This window comes from Carassius carassius, chromosome 50, assembly GCF_963082965.1.
Source record: "Carassius carassius chromosome 50, fCarCar2.1, whole genome shotgun sequence".
Classification (NCBI taxonomy): Eukaryota; Metazoa; Chordata; class Actinopteri; order Cypriniformes; family Cyprinidae; genus Carassius; species Carassius carassius.
In genome coordinates, this window is record NC_081804.1 from 13,561,350 (window position 1) to 13,585,073 (window position 23,724).

Here is a 23,724-nt window from a genome sequence, read left to right on the forward strand (position 1 = left end):
ATAAAGTAAACTGCAGTCTGATTCATATGAAAAAGTAACTCAGAAGTAGAATGTGTTTTTAATCACAAGAACATGGATAATGCCATAGCCACAAGTATTCTATAGCACTGTAATTGGCAATTATACAAAACTAGCAAACTATATTTTAAAGCAGGCATCTCTGGATATTCGCTTAAGCAAATTAAGCACTATCAAAGAAAAAATGGTATTAATGAGAAAGAATACATTTTTGCTTTGTTCCCAAATATCGGCCTGTTCTATTTCATTCCCAAATGCATGATGGTCCGGTATGGTCCTGGGCCTCCCCAAACTCCCCTAAATTTGAAAAAAATAAAAATAAATAAGAAGAGAAAAAAATTCATATCTGGCTTGCGATCAGAAGAGTAATTTCTGATCAGTACACGATCTGGACTCACTTGAGAAGTCCATGCCAATACAATTGAGGCATGATATCAGCTTTCATGTAGTACATGATCCTGCTCTCTTTGCTCTGGTCAATGGGGAAGGTCTCCAGCGGCTGCCCGTCATAATCAAATTCTGCCAAGATCACGGTGTTGTAGCTGGTGACCAGTGGACAGGAGGTGTAGCCATCATACTGTAACATAAAAAACAATCACTATTTAATATTAGTAATGAGCGTTCAAGTAACATGTTGCTTATTCTGAATGATTCTTTTTTATGATTTAATATTTTATCATTTATATATTGACAACTATGTATTTTCATCATATAGTATATCTGTAATTTAATTTATGAATGTGTGTTTGTATTATTTATGCACATATGAATGTACTTGCTACATTTATTTGTGTAGTTATATAAAGAAAATGGCTACTTTTGGAAGAGCATGCCACCATATTACCTGTACTATTTCTGGTATAGGCATGCATAACGTGCATACTATTAATATTTTCAGTATGTATAGGACAAGCACACAGTATCACATTTGCCAAAATGTTCAGTATAGGGCTGTAGCTATCGAATATTTCAGTAATCGAGTATTCTACCAAAAATTCCATCGATTAATCGAGTAATCGGATAAAATGTGTTTTTGCTTAAATAAAGTGCAATATTAATTATGCAAGAGAAAATAAGACTCCCGGGTCTCTTAAAATGAACAACTAAGTTTCCTTTTTTAGCAAAAAATATTTCTATTTTTTAAATGCATATAATGCAATGCATACATCAAAAATAAACATTTAATTATTACCCATTGTTCCTCTGTCTGTACTTGTACTGTGAACAATGACAATAAAGTTGACAGATGAATTAAGTGCATTTAAGTGCCATTCAATTGTGGTTTTAAATAAAGCATTTTCTGAGATGCACATTAAACATTAAACACATAAAACATTAATTTAATTTATCTTTTAATTATTGAAAATTAAGCAAACTTAACTTTTTGGTAAACAAAGGGGATTAACTATGAAAAATAAAACATGGAAGAAATGTTGTGTGATAAAACTTAAAAAAAAAATGTTAGATTTTTTAGTTAGTAGTAGGCTATGTACATTCTGCTGAACAATAGTCTTCAACCGGACTTTTATTTTGACGGGTTGACGTACCTTTACAGCTCTGTGTATGTGATGTGACGCTAGTTTTACTCAAATCAAACGGTCAAATGCTCATGAAGTGACTGTCAGAGCAGTTCTGGAGATGTTGTTTATGTGTTCAAGTCTTATTTAGTGAGACAGCAGACGCTGAAATTACCGCGAGCGTCACGCGTGCTTCAGTGTGTTAATAAAGGAAGACGCGCTTCTGCTCCATTCATTAACAGAGCCATGCAGAACATGAAGGATTCATATAATAGATTGTTCTGGCTTAATATGTACAGATATTAGTCCATATCGTGATTTGATGTAAGTGCAATGACCTATTTTTTGTTAATTCATTCAAAATTTGGCAAATTCCATGCCATTCCGCGTTAAACTGTAAATTCCATTTTTATGACCGGATTCCGCGATTCCCTCCGCGTTTTCTGCATCGCGGAAATCATAGGGCCCTAGTTGTGATATGCCAGCTCTATCTTGCAATGGACACAAGCCACGACGTTCTCTTTACGTTTGCACGTGCCCTCAAATCAAAACACTGCTGACTCCTTGCAGTATGCGATTTCAGACTCAGCGCTTGTGTCTCCTTCCGCTTTGTGGGTGACGTAAACGCGTTGTGTCACATAAAAATTAAGTAATTTGCCTCGATCATTTTTTGTAATCGAGTTACTCGAGGAATCGTTTCAGCCCTAGTTCAGTATACAGCACACTGTGTTCCCTGGGTGAAATAACCATCCCACAATGCACTGGACTTATTTGTTTCCTGTACAGTGTGACAAATGAACCAGAATGTCAGCCACAATTTTTTGCAATCTCCATCCTGACTAATCATTTGCCTGCACTTACTATTTTAAGCCATTTTAGACAAAATTGTGTTAAAAAAAAAATCTCAATAATTATTTTATTTTTTACTTAAATTTTGTTTTTCCAAAGTAACTTTATAATAGAACTGAATGCGGCACACTATGTTTTTAATATTTGTGCTTTTTTTCTCCTTAATTTAATAGGAAAGAAGAGGGCAGCAAGTGCAAATGAGCAAGTGATATTTGGAGGAGAAAACAGAACAGCACTTCTACAGAGGTAAACCACATTAATGTTTATCCTTAAACATACTTACTGTCTTATCTGGTGTCTGTTTCTTTAGGATTCTGCTGACAGTTCGGTCGAGTACTGCAGACTGAGCAGCTGTAGAAGATTAGTCAGAGAAGATTTAAGGAAAAAAGGCACCAACAGCTCTCTCAGGAAAAGCAGCTTGGTGAATGGGAAATGAACTACTAATTTATGGTGGAAAATGACTAAAACAGGTTCTAGACCTGTATAATGACAGTGGGATGTAACAATTCACTCATGTCACGATTTGATTCGATTCAAGAATTATAAATTATATGATATTACATTCTAAATTAAATGTGTCCTTTTATTACTTGGACAAAAGGCTGCATTTTTCTTTGTGAAACTGAAATATAACACTATAATATACTAATATAGCACTTGCAAAAATTTTGATTCTATTGTCTTTATTTCTAAGTCGCTTTGGATAAGAGCGTCTGCTAAATAACCAAATGTAAATATAATTTAAATAACAAAACTAAATTAAAATGTTATAACAAGTAACTCAAATAAAATACATATCTGTGCTCATTGCATTTTAAAATGAGAGGCAACCACTGCATTTTAGATACATGCATACATGCAACATAAGCAGTTTTTTTTCTAAATTAGATTTTATAATTTCGAAATCTGAAGCAACAACAGAATGGGTTGACTTCAGTTATGTGAAACTACAGGCCTACATAAAAAATATCTGTATGAAACAGAAACAGCAGACGAGCTGAACAAGATGCAGATTCACTCTCTGCCAGCAGGCGGCACTAAAAGCGTTTCCTTGGTTTCCGCTGTAAACAAAGCAGCACTGCACTTATAAACTTTAATATGCATTATACAAGGCAAGGCAAGAGGCAAGATGAGAATAAAAAATATCATCTAAACTTTTCTAAAGACAGTAAGTTCCCCTCAGACAAACATTCATAATAACTCCTACCCCTAACTGATTGATTTGTCACATATTTGAATGGATTTTCAACCGGCTCGCGGTTAATCGTTACATCCCAATTAATGAGTACTGATAATAAGGAAGGAAAGGTTTAATGAGCAGAGAATTAACTTGTTCTCCCTTCCCAGAAAAACCCACAACCATTTTGGATTTAAAGAATCATTTTTTTCAAGTTTTTTACCTACTGCTGCTGCCGTTTTGGATGTGGGTAGATTGGTGCAGTCTCCGATACCAAATACATTGGCGTAAGTCTTATGCTGAAGGTTGTACTTATTGACATCCAGCCAGCCGGCCTCGTCTTCCAGCGAAGAGCCTTTCAGCACTGCAGGTGGTCCCATCGGAGGGGTAACGTGGATCATCTCATACTATGGCCAAGCAGAAGGGTACGTAAGACACTCAAACTACAGTTAACAGAACGAAACATGTTTTTTGTCAAATTTAACAGTGGCTACCTTGTAAACCTCTGTCTCCCCAGGTTTGTCCAGATACTCAAAAACAGCTTCCTGTTTGTCGGCCCTGACCTCGATGAGGTTGTGCCTGAGGTTTACATTAAGGTCCCGCTTCTTCACAATCTCCCACAAGGCATCGGCGTATTTCTTGACCCCAAACAGCACTGGTAAGGAGGTGTTATAAATAATGTTGGCTTTGGACCTTTTTCCTGTCTAAAAAAAAAAAAAAAGAAACTTTGTTTAAAAAATATTGTAATTTGTAAATGTACTATAGCCGTGCAATGTTAATACTTTGGTACTGAATGATTACCATATTCATTTACCATGGTATATTCATGGCACTCCAAGCTACTTTAAATAATATCATGGTATTACCATGGTACGCTAACAAAAACATGGTATTACCATGATATATGGACAAAAAACGTGGTATTACCCTCATTTCTGTCCACAAAGTATGGTATTATCATGGTACATGTCCAAAATACATGGTTTTACTATATGCTCCAAAACACGGTTATATCATGACATTAGTCCAACAATCATGGAATTACCATCATACATGTCCAAAAAGGTTACTAATAACATGATTTTTTTGTAAGTGCATAAATAAAAGGTGATTATTTAAGCACATAGTCCATCATGTTTGTAACCCTGGTTTGGGGATTTCACCTTTCTCAGGAAGGCATCAGAGAGGTACATGATTTTCTGAGGAGCTCCTGCACATTTGACTGGAGTGTTTGGGAAGGTGAACAAAGCATTGCCCTCCTTAAAGTTCTTCAAGGCATTCCATGTCTTTTCCACTGTTTTCACGGAGTAGTTTGAACCGATTTTGGGATGTTCAAACCCTTCGGGCAGGCCCTTGATCTGTAATTAGCAGAAGGAAATCAACTTTGAGACGACATCACACTTGAAATTATTAACTCAGGATCATTTTTAACTTGGGTTTTATTAATTCAGAGTTATCTTGTTCCACGTTTCACTCTGTGAAAACAGATACAGTTTCATATTTCTTTGCATATACATGTATGACCATAAAGTCCAAACATAGAACAAAGTTTGAAATTTTATTTAACTTGTACTTTGGTATCAAGTAAATTAAATGTAAATGTAATTAACATGACATTATGATGGGAAAATTTCCTCTGAACGGATATGGCAATAACGCCACACCCACACTGTGTAAATAATAAAACTGCAAAAGTCAAGAACGCTTCCTCTTAAAACATTCACTACATACAGTTATGGTTTCACATCATGCATACGAAAGTGGAAAACTAGAAATTACGTTTATTAATGCAATTCATAACATACCTTTTCATAGTGCAGCTCCAGGCCAAGAGCTACAATCAGATAATCATAGGAAATCTGAGAGAAGAACATTTTTTAAAAATTACATACTAAAAAGAAATAAAGCTGGGTTGAGTTTGATTTAATAAGCGTTCCAGATCATACGGCAACTGAACAATAATACTATGATATTCCTTCCAGTTTCAAAATACGTTCATGTAACTTCCTATCACACTTCATATCAGCTGATTACTTTATAATGACACACCTTCATGGTTCAATACAAATGTACAATGTCATATTACGCAACATAACTGAAACCACTAAATATCCCAGCAATTTCAAATCCCTTTACAAAAGACTTCTGTTTTTTTTTTTATACTAACCTTATGCAGAAAATCACTGCTCTTTCACAACACATGACACTCTGGGACACATTAATAGCTAAATATGAACCATAATACCTTTTTCCCAGAGTCTGTGTGGACAGTGTTGTTCTCAGGATAGAATTCTGCCACTTTGGACTTGACCCACGTCACCCCTGATGGAATCACACTCGCTGTTGATCGTCCAGAAGATGCAACACTTTTGGCCCCTGCGCCAACTAATGTCCATATCGGCTGATAGTAATGCACCTGGAGTCAAAAGTGCATTAGATGTAATGTTGAACACTGAGGAAAGGTAAAAATAAAAATGTTCACAAGTTTGGGATCATTAAGATTCTTTAATATTTATGACATGCTCACCAAGGCTGCATTTATTTGATATAAAATACAGTAAATCTTTTTTTCTAGTTGAATACATTTTAAAATGTAATTTATTTCTTTGATGCACAGCTGAATTTTTAGCAGCTACTACTCCAGTCTCAGTGTTACATGATGCTTCAGTGCAAAAAAACAGACCCAAAAAAAAAAACCTTACAGATCCCAAACCTTTTGAATGGTAGTGTACCTGTCTATACAGTGAACACCAAGCAGGAACTTGTTAAACCTGAATTCCAGCATGTGACGCACGTACGTTATGCCTCAAAAACAGCTAGGCACAATATGGGGTCTTTTAAAGGGGCAGTTCATCTATAAATACTGCTGCAGCATACCTCACTAGGCTCCACGATGGCCACGTTTTTCGCTCCGACCTTTCTCTTCATGCGTGCGGCCATTGTTATGCCACCACTCCCACCACCGAGCACCAGAACTTTGTAGTGGTCCTTCGAGGCCAACCCAGAGCTGGTGTGAATACATGAGTTAATGACAGAGAAGACTCTGCAGTACTGTCTGGACAGCAGCAGCTGTGGGTGTAGTCGTCCTGCCATGCTCGCCTACCAACGGAAATATGCAAACAAGTTATAGCCAAAATTAATCTTTTGCAGCGACCACAGTGCATAATAAAGAATGGATATAGATACAATTGTGTTAAAAATGTATATTTTATTAATGATTCTTACATTTTACACTTTCTGCCATGAAATAAAAATAAGTTAATAGTGACTTATCTAATAATTCTGACTTTTTCTGGCACTGCATAGAATAAAGTCAGAATTATAATTATTATAATGAGATATAAACTCAGAGTTCTGACTTTTCGCAACTTTGAGTTTGTATCTCGGAAAAAAAGGCTCTGAATTGTGAAATAAAAAGTTCCAGTTATCTTTATTTTTATCCCATGGTTGACACAAGCTTGGCTGGTTAACACTGTTAGGCAACTAAGTTGGTCAACCAAAGTTGCTGATTTTTCTCTTTAAAAAAATAGTAATTTTTCACACCAATTGCAAAACAAACACAGACGAACAAACTACTGTGTTAATGAAGTTAATATTAATCAGAATGAACTCTAGTATAATTTTAAAAAAGACAGCACATAAATATGAAGACCTGTACATGACATGTAAGACATAAAAACAGACATTGTAACCACAATTTAAGAGTCATTTAATACAATGTATTAATTTGTGGCTATGGATATATACATAAATATGTACCTCTGTACACATAAAATGAATAAAGGTTTTAAAACTTTAGCAAGGTTGTGATGAAATGTTCTCAAAAGCCTTTTTTGTTGTTCCCAAAATTATCTCAAGACTTGTGTCATCTAGTTTTTAATCTAATTGTGTAATCTAGTCTACTTGGAAATATAATAAAATTGTGAATGTACTTTAATCTTAAAAAGTGTTGAGAATGCAAATAATAGGCAGCGTTTAGAAGTCTTAGGTTTGCATGTATCTACTAGCCTTTTTCTTTCAGGACTGTCCTCTGTGTTTGGAAAGAAAGTCTTCAGGTCTGTTTGATGAAACACGGTGGTACACAGACAAAAACATGTTCTGTCATTCCTAGCCTACACAACTAAAGCTGAGTCATGATAACTAGCATTTTGTGTGGATGTGGCTCAAACCTATTGAGCTGCCTACCCAGGCAACATCTTAGGCATCATTGCGTCTCACAGTCTACTAGACAGCAGGTTTGTTTCGTCTCAAAACCTGAGGAACAGCCTCCCTTAGGAGTTTTGGATATCAACAGCTTATCAATACAGACAAAACGCCCCAAAATGGTGTCTAGCAAGCTAGTTGTCAATGACATTGCATGACAATACACACCTTTCTTGATTTATATCACTAACAATAACAAATAAGCATAGAAGTGCAGCTGACTACATAATAGCCTAGGTTTGACGTCTGCGATCATTATTTTTATATTTCCAGTTTGCTGAATACCGTAGGCTAGTTGCGTAACGTAAGTCAAACTGCAAATAGAGAACTACGTGTGATGTGCACCATATTACTATGAATAATTCCCATTCGCACGGTTGTAACAGCAAATCCTTATTTCTGACACTTCACACAATGAATTGGAGAGAAACAAGGTCTTACCCGCGCTGTAAGTTAACTGTTACAGTAGAGCTGCGGTCTGTTTTCCTGGTTCAGCTCTGTTTGATGTGCGAACTTTATTATTCGACAGTGATGCAATTCGGTCACTGATGCAATTTCATGAATCTCTTTTCATCCAGATGATGATTTTACAGCCCTCCACGCATGTTTTAAGAGTAACAGTTAGTTCAGTCACGCGTTAGAACTTTGCACGCACGTCCATGTGTCGTTCGTGAACGAATCGTTCTTTTTGAATGAATCTTTTAGGTGAACGAATCGTTCTCGTTCACGTAATCCACTGGGTGCTTCTCAATTCATATTTGTGCATCCTCGTTTCCTTTCCTCGCTTCCTTTCCTCGTGTTTTAGCTCCACCCTTTCAGGATGCGAGGGAAGGACGCAAGGAAAAGACGTGAGGATGGAGGACTTGAATCAAGTGAAATGATTTATCCTCGCTCCCTTCAGCGTTACTTCAAAGTGTCATCAGCTGTAATTAAAGGGATCTGCCCTTATGTTGTTAAAGTTTGTTAATTAAGACATTCATAATAAATATTAATAAAGCAAGATGCCCTGTTTGAAATATATGACATGCATGGTTTATTTGAAGTGAAAAGGTAAAATATAAATACAAATTGTTACAACAGATGTGAAGGGGGAGGAGAATTTATACGTGCGTCACGTTAAGTCGATAAAATACTTCCGCATAGGATACACCTGTGTATCCCATCCTCGCTGATCGCTCCTCATAAAGCCTCCTCCCTCCTCGATCCTCGTCTCCTCGTGGTGCAATTAGAGAATTGAGATGTCCTTCAAGATGGCTGTGTTCGATCGGTTTCCGGGTCATAGGATGGAGGACGGAGGAGCGAGGAGACGAGTAGTGATATTGAGAAGCACCCACTGACTCATATTTCTCGTTCACTGAAATTCCTCCTTCCACAGAAGCGCGGCGCAATGAGCGGGTGTTTCTCATTCTCATTCAGCTCGGTGAACCGGGTATCTGTGAACTGTTTCATGCATGGAGCATGTGATTTGTTGAATGTAGTGAACGAATACGCCCTTCACTGAACGTGTTTCATACGAGTCTGAACGAGATCTAGAGATATATCGTTCGTTAATGAAATGACTGAACTGAAACCCATGTCGTTCGTGAACGAGTTGAATGATTTTAGTACATCTCGTTCGTGAATTAAATGAACTGGTACATATTATCTCGTTCGAGAGCGAAATGAGAGTAAACCGGGTCAGTTGGCAATTTAGCATGTAAATCTCTCAAAATGCAAAGCGCAGTTATAGGTACTGAGCAGCAGGGCCGTTTCTAGCGTTTTTGGCACCCTAGGCGAGATTTCTACCCCCCCCCCCCCCCCCACCAAAGATTTGTACCATAAATTAAAAACTAAACATAGCTGCAAGGAAACCATTTAATAATTATTGCATACATATTGCAAAATTTGTCCAAATACAAGTATGTACAATTCATCAGAATTAAATATTATTAATATTTAAAAATACAAGAAAAACAGGCAAATAAAATGCAAAATAAAACGAAATGACTATAACATGACAATGTTACGTTATCAGCTACATATTAGCTATACAATAATACACAGTAACCACTTTTCAGTAAAACAACCATGCACATCCATGTTCAAAGGAAGTAACTGGTAACCAAGGACTTTTGACCATGGCATATTTGAGCATGTTTACTATTTTCGATAGCTTTAAAATCAGTATCAGAATCAGAATCAGAAAGAGCTTTATTGCCAAGTATGCTTGCGCATACAAGGAATTTGTTTTAGTGACATAAGCTTCCAGTACACAGAGACAACAACACACAGACCCCCCAAAAAAATAATAATAATAATAATAAACTTTATTACAGACTCACAGGTCCAAATAAAAAACAACAACCACTGACATTACACACAATACAATAAAAAAACTTCAGAGGAGACAACTATACCAATGCTTCCATAACTTGGACTTATACCGTGAAGTGCTAAACTTGATGCTGATCAATGCCATAATTATGTAATTCTCTGAGTTATTCAGCCGACATATAAATTTGTACATAACATTTCTCAGTGTGGCTTGCAGTGTATTAACACCTGCAGCCACAAAGATCTCACTGGCACTACACCAGTGTGGTCTTCTCAGCAGAATTCTTAGTGCATCATTGTAAGCTACCTGGAGTTTATGCAAGCTAGCTTTGCTGAAACTAGACCACAAGTGTGCATTGTGGAGAGGAGTGCAGTATGCTCTGAACAAAGCAACTTTCACTCTATCTGTGCACCCACCAAACTTGCGAGCCAAACTATTCGCCTGAGCATATAAAGAACGGCATTGCCTGTAAACATCAAGGTCATCCTTCAACTGGTCTGTAATGAGATGCCCAAGATACTTGTATTTGCTCAAAACTCTCAAGGTATTACCTGCCAATTTAAAAGGAGGAAACATTAGACATTTATCCTCCTTTGTTCTGCAAATCATCACCGCACTCTTGTATGTATTAAATTTCATGTCATGAACAGTTCCATAGTCAGAGCAAACATTAAGAAGCTGTTGAAGACCAACACTGCTAGGACTGAAGACCACAAGGTCATCTGCATACATAATATGATTCACTAAAGTGTTACCTATCATACACCCAGTGTTACACGAATTCAGGCAGACAGAGAGCTCATCAACATACATATTAAAAAGAATAGGGGAGAGGATTCCACCTTGTCTGACCCCGTTCCTGACCCCAAAAGAGGCAGAAACACAGTGGCCCCATTTTATAAACATAGACTGGTTGGCATACCAGTAGGACAGAATTCTCACAATACATTTAGATACACCTCTCTTACTCATTTTATCAAATAACTTGTAGTGATTGACGTGGTCAAAAGCTTTTGAGGCATCAATAAAACTCATTAGAACTGAGGAGTTCTTATCTCTATACATATTAACAATTTCCTTTAAGGAATATATGGCCATATCTGTGCCATGTTTAGATTTAAAACCAAATTGGTTGTCAGTAGAGGGGATAATGTCCACAATTCTGCTCAACAAGATGCTTTCAAAAACTTTAGACAATACACTGGCAAGGGCTATTGGTCTGTAGTTATCAGAGCAACCAACCTTACCAGACTTATCCTTGATCACCGGCACAAGCAAGACAGATATCATTGTATCCGGCAGGAAACCATGAATTAAAAAGGAATTAAAACAGATACCAAGAAGGGGGGCTAACCTCATGCTGGCATATTTAATGTGCTCAGCAGTGATGTGATCCAACCCGCTTGCTTTATTATCTGCTAACTAAAAAAATAAAAATAAATAAATAAAAAAGTGGACACGTCTAGACTTAATAGCTGCAAAAGTGTCAATAATGTCATCATAGGACATCTGCCTGGAAACATCCCTGTTTATGGAGAACGATTGACAGCCGCGGAGGAGGGGAAACGAGGTTTCCGTATACTTTAATTTAATGATGTAAATAGTCAGTTCTGTTCCTCACATTAAGCTATGGAATGGCTTCAGATGACTTTGTGAAATAATAATCCGACCGATCTCAGACCCAAGTCACCCAAACTGACGTGAAAATAGCGGCGCTGTTTGCAACCCTGAGATTCATTCACCGATCAAATAAGGCTTTTGACGGGACAAAAATAAGCTCTTTTGCGGCCGCCAAATACATTTCAATGCAGGAAAACCCCTGCTATAATATTCCGCTGCTGAAATGAGCATGACGTAAATCCGTCCCGTGGTGCTAATAATGCAGTCACAGTGTCATGTTTTGCTCGTAGTGATGATGGAGCTTGTAGTAGAACAATTTGTAACATAGCTGTATATTTTGCTTTCTTTTTCTCATCTTCTTTTTTCTTCTTGCGATACTGAGCCCCTGATGGCTTTGACCTTTTCATGATGATGAAACTCAAACATTTACTCAAGTAACTTTAACCACGGATGACGACGTTGAAAGGCGACTTTAACATGTCTCTAACGGCAGCGGCCACTATCACCACCAATGAGACTTACTCAGATAATCGCAAGTAATCATAATGCTTCGAAATAGCAAAATTATGAAAATATAATATGACCTTGAAATAATAATAATAATATTAATAATATATATATATATATATGTGTGTGTGTGTGTGTGTGTGTGTGTGTGTGTGTGTATATATATATATATTTATATATATATATATATAATAAACTCTTGGTGGGGCGGGGGCGACCGCCTAGTTTGCCTATGGCTAGAAACGGCCCTGCTGAGCAGATACGCTTGTTTTCATATTTAGCATACAGAACATAACTAGACGTTTAATCCCCGATTTATGAATGTGAATATATAATATACGAACTGTCTGAGCAAACAATTAAAATGCAAATCAGGCAAGCAAACCTCATAACTCTTTTTCGCCACCTGCTGGCATATTTTGTGTAATACGGAGAAATGGCCACTGAACGAATCAGTGAACGAATCTGAACGAATCATTTTGTTGAACGAACTGAAAATGAACGAATCTCTTGAAAGAATCATAATTTCCACCACTCAAACACAAGTTCATGTGATGCCTCTGTGATCGTCCAGAGGGTGTCGCTATTGCGTTTCCCTCAAAGCTGCTGCATTCTTATCACATATTACATGACTTATTACAACACACAGTATAGCCATCCGAGCACAAAGAAAACAACACAATCTCAATTAAACATACTAATTAATTTAATCTCAATTTTTATGAATACTCTGAGTTACGTTGGTTTTAATATTACAGCATGTAACGTTAACGATAAAATTAACGTTATATAAGGCAAAATGTTATTTACAGTACAATCTACATCTGTCAATTATATATTATTTTATTATAATATATATATATATATATATATATATATATATATATATATATATATATATATATATATATATATATATAAACAGTACAGACCAAAAGTTTGGAAACATTACTATCATTAATAGTTTCTTCTGCTCATCAAGCCTGCATTTATTTGATCAAAAATACAGAAAAAAACATTAATATTGTGAAATATTATTACAACTTAAAATAATACTTTTCTATTTGAATATACTTTTAAAAAAATCATTACATCATTACTCCAGCCTTCAGTGTCACATGTGACATCCGGTCTATCAGATCATTTAGAAATCATTCTAATATTCTGATTTATTATGAGTGTTGGAAACAGTTCTGCTGTCTAATATATTTGATGAATAAAAGGTTAAAAAGAACTGCATTTATTCAAAATAAAAATAAAAATTCTAATAATATATATTCTAATAATATATTTTCTTTACTATCAGTTTTTATCAATTTAACACATCCTTGCTGAATAAAAGTATTGATTTTTTTGCAGAACTGTTTCCAACTTTGATAATGAATCATCATATTAGAATGATTTCTAAAGGATCATGTGATGATGATCCTAAAAATTCAGCTTTGCATCACAGAAATAAATGATAATTTAAAGTATAATAAATTTAAAAACAATTATTTTAAATTGTAATAATATATCACAATATTACATTTTTTCTGTATTTTTTATCAAATAAATGCAGGCTTGATGAGCAGAAGAAACTTCTTTCAAAAACACTAAAAATAGTCATGTTTCCAAACTTTTGGTCTGTACTGGATATATATATATATATATATATACACACGTCTTGGTTGTAACCTGTGATAACGGCCGTTTGTGCGCGTGCGCGCGTGCTTGACAGAGCTCGTGCGAGTGAAGAGGAGGGAGATTTAGGCAACTGTGAGGTGTTTTCTTTTCTCGTCTTAATTTCCCATGGACGTGTTACTGTACCATGTCTCCGTAGCAGAACCATAGATGAATGGATGGAGCATGTTTTCGGTAAGTGTTTGTTGTCTATGGTGGATCGTTGTTTGAATTGAGAGAGCGCAGTTATGAGAGATGAGCGTTACAGCATTATGACATTATGTTTGTCGGTGGGATGGTATTGCCTTATTGCATTCTATAGCAAATCTTATATATATATATATATATATATATATATATATATATATATATATATATATATATATATATATATATATATATATATATATATATATATATATATATATATATATATATATATATATATATATTATCATTTCAATTTCTTACAATAATCGATCTTATTTTACAGCCACTTAAGGCTGACTAATTGACTACAGGCTCTCCGTTATTGAGCTGTAAGGTACAACTGAGGTTACAGATGAGATTTTTCACAGTCTGACTAATTTGTCTATTTGGACATTAAATAATTTTTAATAGATCGTGTATTCTCATGGTTTATTGCAACAAATAAATATAAATATAATCACTACAATGAATTAAACATGTATTTATATTGTAATATGCATATGTAACTATATAATGATAATAATAATTGTTGTTGTTTTAAAAACATTTATTATATGTTCATATAACAATACATTTGTTTAAAATGGTACTTATTGTATTTTAAAATATATCTATAGTGTAATATGTTGGTAATCCATAAGTATATAACAACAACAATAATAATGTTAATTATTATATTAACATATAGTATTAATACTAGTACAACAAAAAATTCAGGTCAAAATGATAGATTAGTATATTTTATTTAAATAATAATGATCTAGTGTAATTTTTTTGTTGCCTGTGCATAATTATATAACAACAATAATACAAATAATAATAATAATTGTTATTATTATTCAAAATGTAATTGTTGTGTATACGTATAAAATTTCATATTTTTGTTTAGTTTTATTAAATAAAAAAATTATATATAATATAATATTATAAATTTCAGTTTAATTCCATAGTGTTTTCTAATATTCTATTCTATACTTCCATTAAATTAAAACTTATGCATTTAGCAGACGCTTAAACCAAAGCGATTTACAGTGCATTCAGGCTATCAATTTTTACCTATCATGTGTTCTCAGGGAATCGAACCCACAACCTTGAGCTTGATAGCGCAATGCTCTACCAATTGAGCTACAGGAACACTTGTGTATGACAGTCAATATATGAGAGTCTATAAATTAAGACGAGTAGCAACTGAATACATGTAATCTGGATTACAATTATTAATCTGATTACAAAAATTAAGTATTTGTCAAAATACTCATAATTAGACTACATTTACTTTTTTTTTATTGATTGCTTGATAACATATTATTCATACAATACATTATCCATGATTGATTGATTCTCCCTAATTCCTCTTTTACATCTTTTAAATGCTTATATACACTCAGAAAGACATCCACACAGAAAACAGTCATTAGTCAGGTTTAACCACTGGATTAACAAAAGTCATGTCAGGTTTAAGAAGTTTTTCAACACTGCATCAACTACTGATGTACACATGAAATATTATTTAAATGTTCACTTGTGTCTTTGGAAGGCTTTTCACATTTGCATGACATGCAGATAAACAAATAAAATGTCTTTTTTTTTTAGTAAGCGTTTGATTTCGATTTATGTCATTTTCAAATGATTTATTTTAATTTTACATTTTTATAATTTAAACAATTATTAGCTTTTCATTAAACTCACAAACCCCAGTTTGGAACACCTTGAAATAATGTAAAGTTTAATGCACGTCATGTTGTTAATTACAACGAATGGAATATATTTTCTTACTCTTTGTATTTTTATATCAATATAGTACAAGATTATCTGTCAAAAGTAATCTAAAAGTAGTCTGAGTAGATAACCTTATTATGTGATATAATGGATTACGTTACTAACTACATTTTTCGTCATGTAATCTGTCATCAGTAATGGACTATAATTTGTAAGTAATCTACCCAACTCTATGGATCAGATGTCAGATGCCTCAGCTGCTTTTGGACTTTCAGTATCGACTCCCATTAAACCAGTGGTCCTGGAGTAGTCAATATATGTGTGTGTGTGTGTGTGTGTGTGATATTAAAAAAGGAACCCACCCAAAGTGTGTGCTGGGGTCTTCCAAGTGACGTTTATTTTCAACAAACCTTCCCACACACTAAAACAGGGAAGCTCACCACCCTTTCACAGCTACATTCAGAATAATGTCCCACTGAGATGCCTGTTCTGTATTCACCACAAATCGTTTTGTCATGCAAAGCCATCATATGGCAGGACACTGCAGCGTAATCACCTGTGTTTACTGTAGAGAGAGTGTGTTCCCAGAGACCTCGTTAGGACGGGTCTCATTAGGACGGTGTGGGGGAAGAGACACGCTGTGCGTCAGACATTAAAAACAGCCAGAACCGCATGCTACCTTAAAAGACACTTAAGGCCCATTCACACCAAGAACGATAACTATAAAGATAACTATAAAGATAACGACATTAGCGTCCACACCAGCTAACGATATTATTTGTGTATTCTAAGCGAACGCGCGTCTTCTCGAGCTCATTACAGCAGGATTGATTCTGATTGGTTGGCAATATTTTTATCGTTCACCAGAAAAAAAAAATCGTTCTGAAAGTGATTCCAACGATATCGTTTCTCTGTGCCTTTATCGTTATAGTTGTGGTGTGGACTCCGCTATTCTTTAATATTGAGAACGATTTTTAGAACTATATCTTTATCGTTATTATCGTGCTTGGTGTGAACGGGCCTTTACACTGTAGTGTGTGACTCTAGCTGATCAGCTGATATGCTTTCCAATGCAAGTAAACAAGTCTTTATGAATTACATTATGGCTTCATAGGAAAGTGTTTTGTGGGGATGTCATTGTTTATCTGCCTCTTTGTAAAAAATCAGTATCAATACAATCTTCCATGCAGCCTAATGAAATCTAGTCATTTCTATGGGGAAGATTGCACGGTGTTCAGTGGAAATGTATGTTGACCCACACTTGTTGTTTTTCAGAGAAACCCTTAGGACCAATCGGAGATGGCCTGATGTTATGGCAATTTGGAAGAAGGACGTTCGCATTGGTTAGTACAGATGCTGAACAAAATCATAAGGAACGGACAAATGTCTAAAAACCCATAAAGAGACTAACATTGATGTTTAAAAATGCTGGTGTATTCATGTCATCCCAAATGTCTTTAAAGGGGTCTTGAACTGGCTTTTTATAAAATTATTTTATACTGTTGTCTGAGGTCCACTTACAACATTTACTTGGTTTTTACATTCAAAAATATTAAAGTGAATGAGTAATAATAGGCTATTTTCTACCCTGGTTTTGAGAAATGCTGGGTTTTTATGCGCCGCATTGAAGACTTGGAAGTAAACGCCCACTGCTGTGATTGGATAACAGTTTTGCATAGTAAACTACCTTTCTGTGTGTCTGTTTGACAAGATACTGTACGTCCTTCATAGTTGGAGCCTTCTGTGACTTAGGGTTAGGGTTAGACACGTACACATAATAAGGACATATCAAGTGATCTTTAACAAAGCAATAGTGACAGTACAAATGTTTTATACTGTGTTCTTCCCATAGATTGTATAAAAACATGGATGTAATGTCCGTGACGTCACCCATAGGTTTCTGAAGAGCGTTTTTTAAGCCATGAGTGGGCGGAGCCGGCTGTCGCCATCTTGGCAGCGTGTCACTCCCCTATAATCGAAAATGGGTAAAAAGGCGGGAGCTGGTTGCTGAAGCCACGCCCACCTAGTTTAACGATGGTGACAGAAGCCACAATCGTACTGTCACTCAAGTGGCCACGCCCTTAATTATGCAGAACTTTAAGGCTTAATATAATTTAAATGCATGAGTTATAAAAAAAATTCCACCCCCCTCACATATGTCATGAAGGGCAAAATTAGCTATATAGACCAAAATCATTGTTTGCACCAGGCTGTAAACATGTTTTTTTCTGCTGTAAAGTTGGGCTATTAACATGGGGAGTCTATGAGATTGACTCCCTTTTGCAGCAAGCCTCTAGCGGCCAGTCGATGAATTACAGTTTAAGTCACTTCCGTATGAGCTTCATGAGAGAGAGCGGGATGGTTGCCTCTTGGTTCTTTCACATCCAGGCACTGCACAATATTTTGCGATTTTTAATGGCATGTTTATTTCTTGGTTGCTCTTTTTGGTTTAGCACCACGTTATGTTATTTTCCTACTATGTCATGCGTAAATTAGTGGATGTGGAGACAGAATTAGGTGTTGATCTTTTGTGGAGGTGGTGTTTAACCTATCTATTACATCATACTGTATGTAAGCACAATCCAGGATCTGGCGTTCGCTGGGCCTGGTGTCTATAAAAGCTTTTATTTCAGTAACTAGGACTTACAGGAAATTCTATTAGTACGATGATCTCTTACATATCACAAGCTCAGGTAAAAGTTGATTTCTCAATTCATCACCCCTTTAAACTATGCCTGTCCAGTGAATATGAATTTATTTTCATGCGTTGTTCCTATAGAGAAATAATTGCAATATATCCAATAGTATAATTGAAAATTATTGATAATACTGTAATATGCTGATTTTATATATATATATATATATATATATATATATATATATATATATTTACAAATAAATTATTAAAACATAATCATAAAAACATTAGCTACGGCTTGTGTTTGAGCCGAGGTCTTCTGCTCTTCTCAGGTCTTGTTGCCTAGAAACCTTGATGACACCCTCCTTGTGTGATTGTTGAGGCTGCTCTTGGTTTCACTCGCACATAAACAAATCAAACGGGCTTCAATTCTCAGAAATAGTTAATTAGTGCTTTAGAAAGTAGGGACAGCTTGTATCCTCTTCTTGTGACGTCACTCATTGCTTCTTTATTCTCTCATCAGCTGGTTCACAGAGATAAAGCAGACTCTTAGCTGCTATAGGGATGCTGAGGTGAAGTGCACTATGTGCTTGTGTGCAACATTGCATGAATGATTATGGGTAGGAAACGGTAACAGCTCCGCCACTGACGTAAGGTTTTGCCTCTTTGACCTTGTATTCACCACAGATTATTTCTTGCCCTTGGGTGGCAGAGGCAGTACAGTTTTTTTTAATCTTTTTAAAGACATGATCAGGCCGACTGGATGGAGATCACTTACATGCTCATAACTGAGGGAACATGAGCGTGAGACCTGCAGGTATTTTTCTTTTGTGTTGAGCTTAGCTGTTGTAATACGCTAATGTTAAAAGTGAGAAGTTGACTGTGTTGTAAGAATGTTGCCCGACTCTTGATTTTTTTGTGTGTGTGTGTTTAAGTGGTCAAGTACAGGAAGAATACACACGCCTACATGTATTAGTCACTGAGGTCAATTAAACATTTTGTGGATGCTTTTTCCACTGTAACACACTTCCATAATTTCTGAAATGTTTGTCAAGGAGCCCTTGTGCAAATTCAAAAGAGGGAAACTATCTTGAGCTATTGCAAATGAATTAGAAACAGAAGTTTTGTGATTTTAGCCCATTGGTTCCCAACCACGTTCCTGGAGCGTACCACGATCCTTTTAGGGGGGGGGGGTAAATAACCAGCGCTCTCTTCCACCCTCACCTTTGGACTTAAGTGTTCTTAAAAACTGAAGAATGCTCTGGACTTAAGCATTTGTGTAAAAAAAAAAGAAAAAAAATGCTTTAGCTGCAAGTATTCACGTACAAATCAAAGAATACTTTGTTCTTAAGTGTTTGCATTAAAAATGAAGAAAACACTGAAAAAAAATGCTTTAGCTGCAAGTATTCACGTACAAATCAAAGAATACTTTGTTCTTAAGTGTTTGCATTAAAAATGAAGAAAACACTGAAAAAAAATGCTTTAGCTGCAAGTATTCACGTACAAATCAAAGAATACTTTGTTCTTAAGTGTTTGCATTAAAAATGAAAAAACACTGAGCTGAAGTGTTTAAGCCAGATCTATCGATATTTAAAATCACGATCAGCAATTCAGCGATCGGCTGGCGGCATGGCAGCAACATAATGACATCATATAATTAAATTAAAAAAAGGCACCTGACGAAACTTGACAAATTTCTGGACCTTTATAAGGAAACAGCCAAATGAACAAAACTACATAAATGTTATAATAGATAAATAAAATGTTTTTATTTATTTTTACATGATTCCCAATTATTTATATTCATGATTTGTAGTATTTGTACAGGCTTTACATTTTTATTTCAATGTTGTAATTAGCAATTCATGTAACTTTATCTTCGAAGCAGATTTGTAAAAACATTTCTTAAGGGTCAAGATCATGTTATCTGCATCTCCTGTGCTCCATCAAGCCACTCCCATAATAGCCGTCAGCACTCAAATTAATGCACGACTCAGATTAACTGTACTGCATGTGTGTAAGACTCGAATGCAGTTATAAAGTAATTATTTTATCATGAATAAATCTTTCAATGAGTAAAACTGGCTGTGTCTATAGTATTATAGATTATTATTTATTAACATTAAAATATCATTATAAATTATTGTTTCCGGATTACTCTTAGCAGTGGCTGGAACAGATTTTAAATATCAGTTCCTTTTAAAAAGTTGCAATCTGATCATGTTTACATGAAATAAACTGCTCAGGAGCAGGTCTAAGTTTACGGACCTATAGCTATGACAGCAAGTCCAGGATGAGCTTCGTAGAACCAAATAATCCAAGATCATGCACAAATTCAGCTAACTGAGTTGGTTACATACGAAGAACGGGCCCCTGGGATTAAGAGTTGATGTAAAAATCAAAACAAAGAATACTTTTGGCTCAAGCGTTCATATAAAATGAAGAATACTCTGGGCTTAAGCATTTGCGTAAAAAAAAAAAATACTTTGGGCTTAAGTGTGTGTGAAAAACTGCGGGTCATATGACGTTGCTAAAAAGAACATTATTTGTGTATTTGGTGTAATTCAATGTGTTTATGCGGTTTAAGGTTCAAAAGACACATTATTTTCCATATAATACATTATTGTTTCTCCTCTATGCCCCACCTTCTGAAACGTGTAGATTTTTACAAAGCTCATCGTTCTAAAAAGCGAGGTGATTGGCTGAATACCTCAAGCGTGTGACGGAAATGTTACACCCCTCACCATACTGTGATGCTGTGTGTCCCAGCAACACGAGACTCAAGGCTGGTTCACACAGCAGGATAATTAGGCCGATTTTAGCCCCGATTGACACCTTCCGACAATCTTAAGGATGCTCCGATTATCGTAAAATAATCTGATCAGATATTCCTGCCGTGTGTGGTGTGTTAAGACTGCTCTCCTCTGCTCGGAAGGAAGTTGGGACCGCTCCGATCTCAAATCGGGGATATCCAACATGTTGGATTTATTTGGCCCGATTTCTTCTCGTGTGTGGTGTCCCCCGAGGACAAACGATCACGCAGCCTGTGGACTGTGGCGTGTAGCCAATCAGAAAGCGAGGTGACGATGCGGCGAGGAAGTACTGGGAAACAAAATCAAAACAGCCGGCGGCATGGCGCACCAGAAAGTCCGGTGGACGTCGGAGATGGAGGACTTTGTCTCCACTTCTTTGACCATCGCCTTTTCTTTTTTTTCTTATGTTTTTTTTTCGGTTACAAACAAAGGACAAACTATGGCCACTGCATCCTCTTCGTCCGCCATGATTGTTTACTCTGAAGTCACGTTTGATCTCGAGGGATTTTGCGAGATTTCCCGTCTGACCTGGGAATGCTCGGGAGTCGAATCGGTTCGTGTGTGATGTGTTGATTTTGCCGTGTGGCTGCACACCACACACTGTACGACCAACACTGTTAGACCCATGATTTTTTATCGCCGTGTGTGGGGTCTCTCAGGTTTGGAAAATCGGCCGACAATTTTAAAATCGTCCTGTGTGAACCAGGCTTCAGTCCAGCTGCTCTGCTCATGCACATCCCGTCATCGGTTCTTTTTTAGCAGTTCAGTCAATGTACTGTAAGGTGTATCTGAATAACTCGGGATATTGGTTTATTTCCCATAAGAGGGAGTGTCAGGCACGTTTATAAACCGAATAACTTAATTAGTAATTTGTGCGTACTGGAGATACGAACTGTTTCAAATGATTCAGTTTGATTTGGTGAACTGGTTTGACTGGTTCACTAAGAAGATCTGATTAAATAGAATGATTCGTTTGTGATTATAATGACTTTTACTATCTTTTTACGCATTGCGTTGCGCATCGCGCTACATAAACATAAAACCATGTCTGCATTTATGATCGGAGAAACAACAAACAACAAGCTCTACTCTACACTGCTCAAAACTCATGTTTGAATCATCAGTGACAAATTATTTAAAAATAAAAAATTTACTTACAGGCTGTGCGTCAGAAGCACCAGACTGTCCTTGCAAAGTTTGAACTGCCCAACTTTATAGAAACAGCTGTTGTGCCACAGCTGTATTGTAGGCTACAGGTTCAGGAAACAGTCCTCATCCTCCATTTAATGTGCTGCACACATCTGAATATTTAGGCTGAACTGTTCTGGAACAGTGTTGTAAATAGAACTTAACCACTGATTTCTAGTTGTGTCCTCTTTTGGAAGACCAAACATATTCGTTTAATTTTCACAACAAAACACACAGTGACTTCACAACATGGCGGCACTTGATTATGTTAGTTAGTGTCTAGTCATTTAGTCCCTCTCTTGTTTGTATAAAGTCTCCCCATTCTGTGCGTTCAGTTGCTGGCAACTCTGGGTGTCAATATTTAAATGTCTTAATTTTAATGTAAGCAATATATACCACCCCTAACTTCCAGTTTAAATAGAAAATGCTTCCAATATAACAGACTTCATAAGTTAGCATGTTTAGCAGTATGTGGCAAGCCCATTGGCATTGCTAGCATCATCCACGGTTGGTCTAACAAGCCAAATTACGAGAATGACATGGCAAACTGTGTCAGTGAGGAGGAATCAATGTATTTGTGCTTTATGAACCTAGAACACAATATGCTGATTTGTAGAACCTATAATGTGACATTCTCCACAAACCATATAGCTTAACCCAAAACCCCTATGTAGCAAAGAACAGGGTAATAACATGGTTCTGTTTTTGAACTGAACCAAGGAAGTATCTAGTAGTAGTTTTTGGAGTTTAGGGAAGTTGTACGTGACTTTATGCCTTATGTGCCATTTGTGTGCTGGGGGCAAATTTGTGAACCGAGTGTAAACTCATCTGGTGCATCTCTGGGTGTGGAAGCTGTTCAATTATTAATGGTTGATGACGGTTGTAGCACCTGAGCTAAATAAGGAAACAAATTCTCATGTTTCACAAAGACATAGCATGCAGTCAACAAACCAATAGAAACTAATGATTTACCAGGCGACAAAAAGGTAAAAGGTTGACTGATTAGTAGCATTTTGAGTTAGGCCTGTTGTAATAATCAATATATCGACATATCACGCAATATATGCACATGACCTCAATTTTTTTGGTGACGCAATATATCGCCCATAATATTTACTTAACAATTCATGTCACCATGTTTTGTACATTCCACTTGAGCCTGTGTCTTTTGCAGCTTCTCGAACATAACAAGGTGTAGTCATGAGGTGCTAGTTTCAAATCCTTCTACAAAAAAGGTTTAATCTGCAGATATGGTCTTGTTTAGGCATCTGTGCCTTTTGTGCATACGG

At 36.1% G+C, this 23,724-nt stretch overlaps 2 protein-coding genes across 2 annotated transcripts in view; one reads left to right on the forward strand and one right to left on the reverse strand.

Annotated features, from left to right (window-relative positions):
- Positions 1-39: 39 nt before the first annotated feature.
- On the reverse strand, positions 40-6,659 carry LOC132133757 (sulfide:quinone oxidoreductase, mitochondrial-like). Its single transcript, XM_059546699.1, has 9 exons — positions 6,439-6,659; positions 5,807-5,977; positions 5,367-5,420; positions 4,725-4,919; positions 4,056-4,265; positions 3,785-3,968; positions 2,668-2,735; positions 417-595; positions 40-315 (listed from the first exon to the last, which is right to left on the reverse strand). Exons 1-9 carry the CDS (start codon positions 6,652-6,654, stop codon positions 258-260), a joined length of 1,335 nt encoding a protein of 444 aa, XP_059402682.1. The 5' UTR covers positions 6,655-6,659; the 3' UTR covers positions 40-257.
- A 7,258-nt stretch (positions 6,660-13,917) lies between these two features.
- Positions 13,918-23,724, forward strand: part of LOC132133409 (phospholipid-transporting ATPase ID-like) — a 38,384-nt gene continuing 28,577 nt past the window's right edge. Inside the window, exons 1-2 of the mRNA XM_059546207.1 lie at positions 13,918-14,062; positions 17,072-17,139. Of these exons, the coding sequence (XP_059402190.1) occupies positions 14,043-14,062; positions 17,072-17,139 (88 nt within the window). The 5' untranslated portion in view covers positions 13,918-14,042. The remainder of the gene's footprint in view (positions 14,063-17,071; positions 17,140-23,724) is intronic.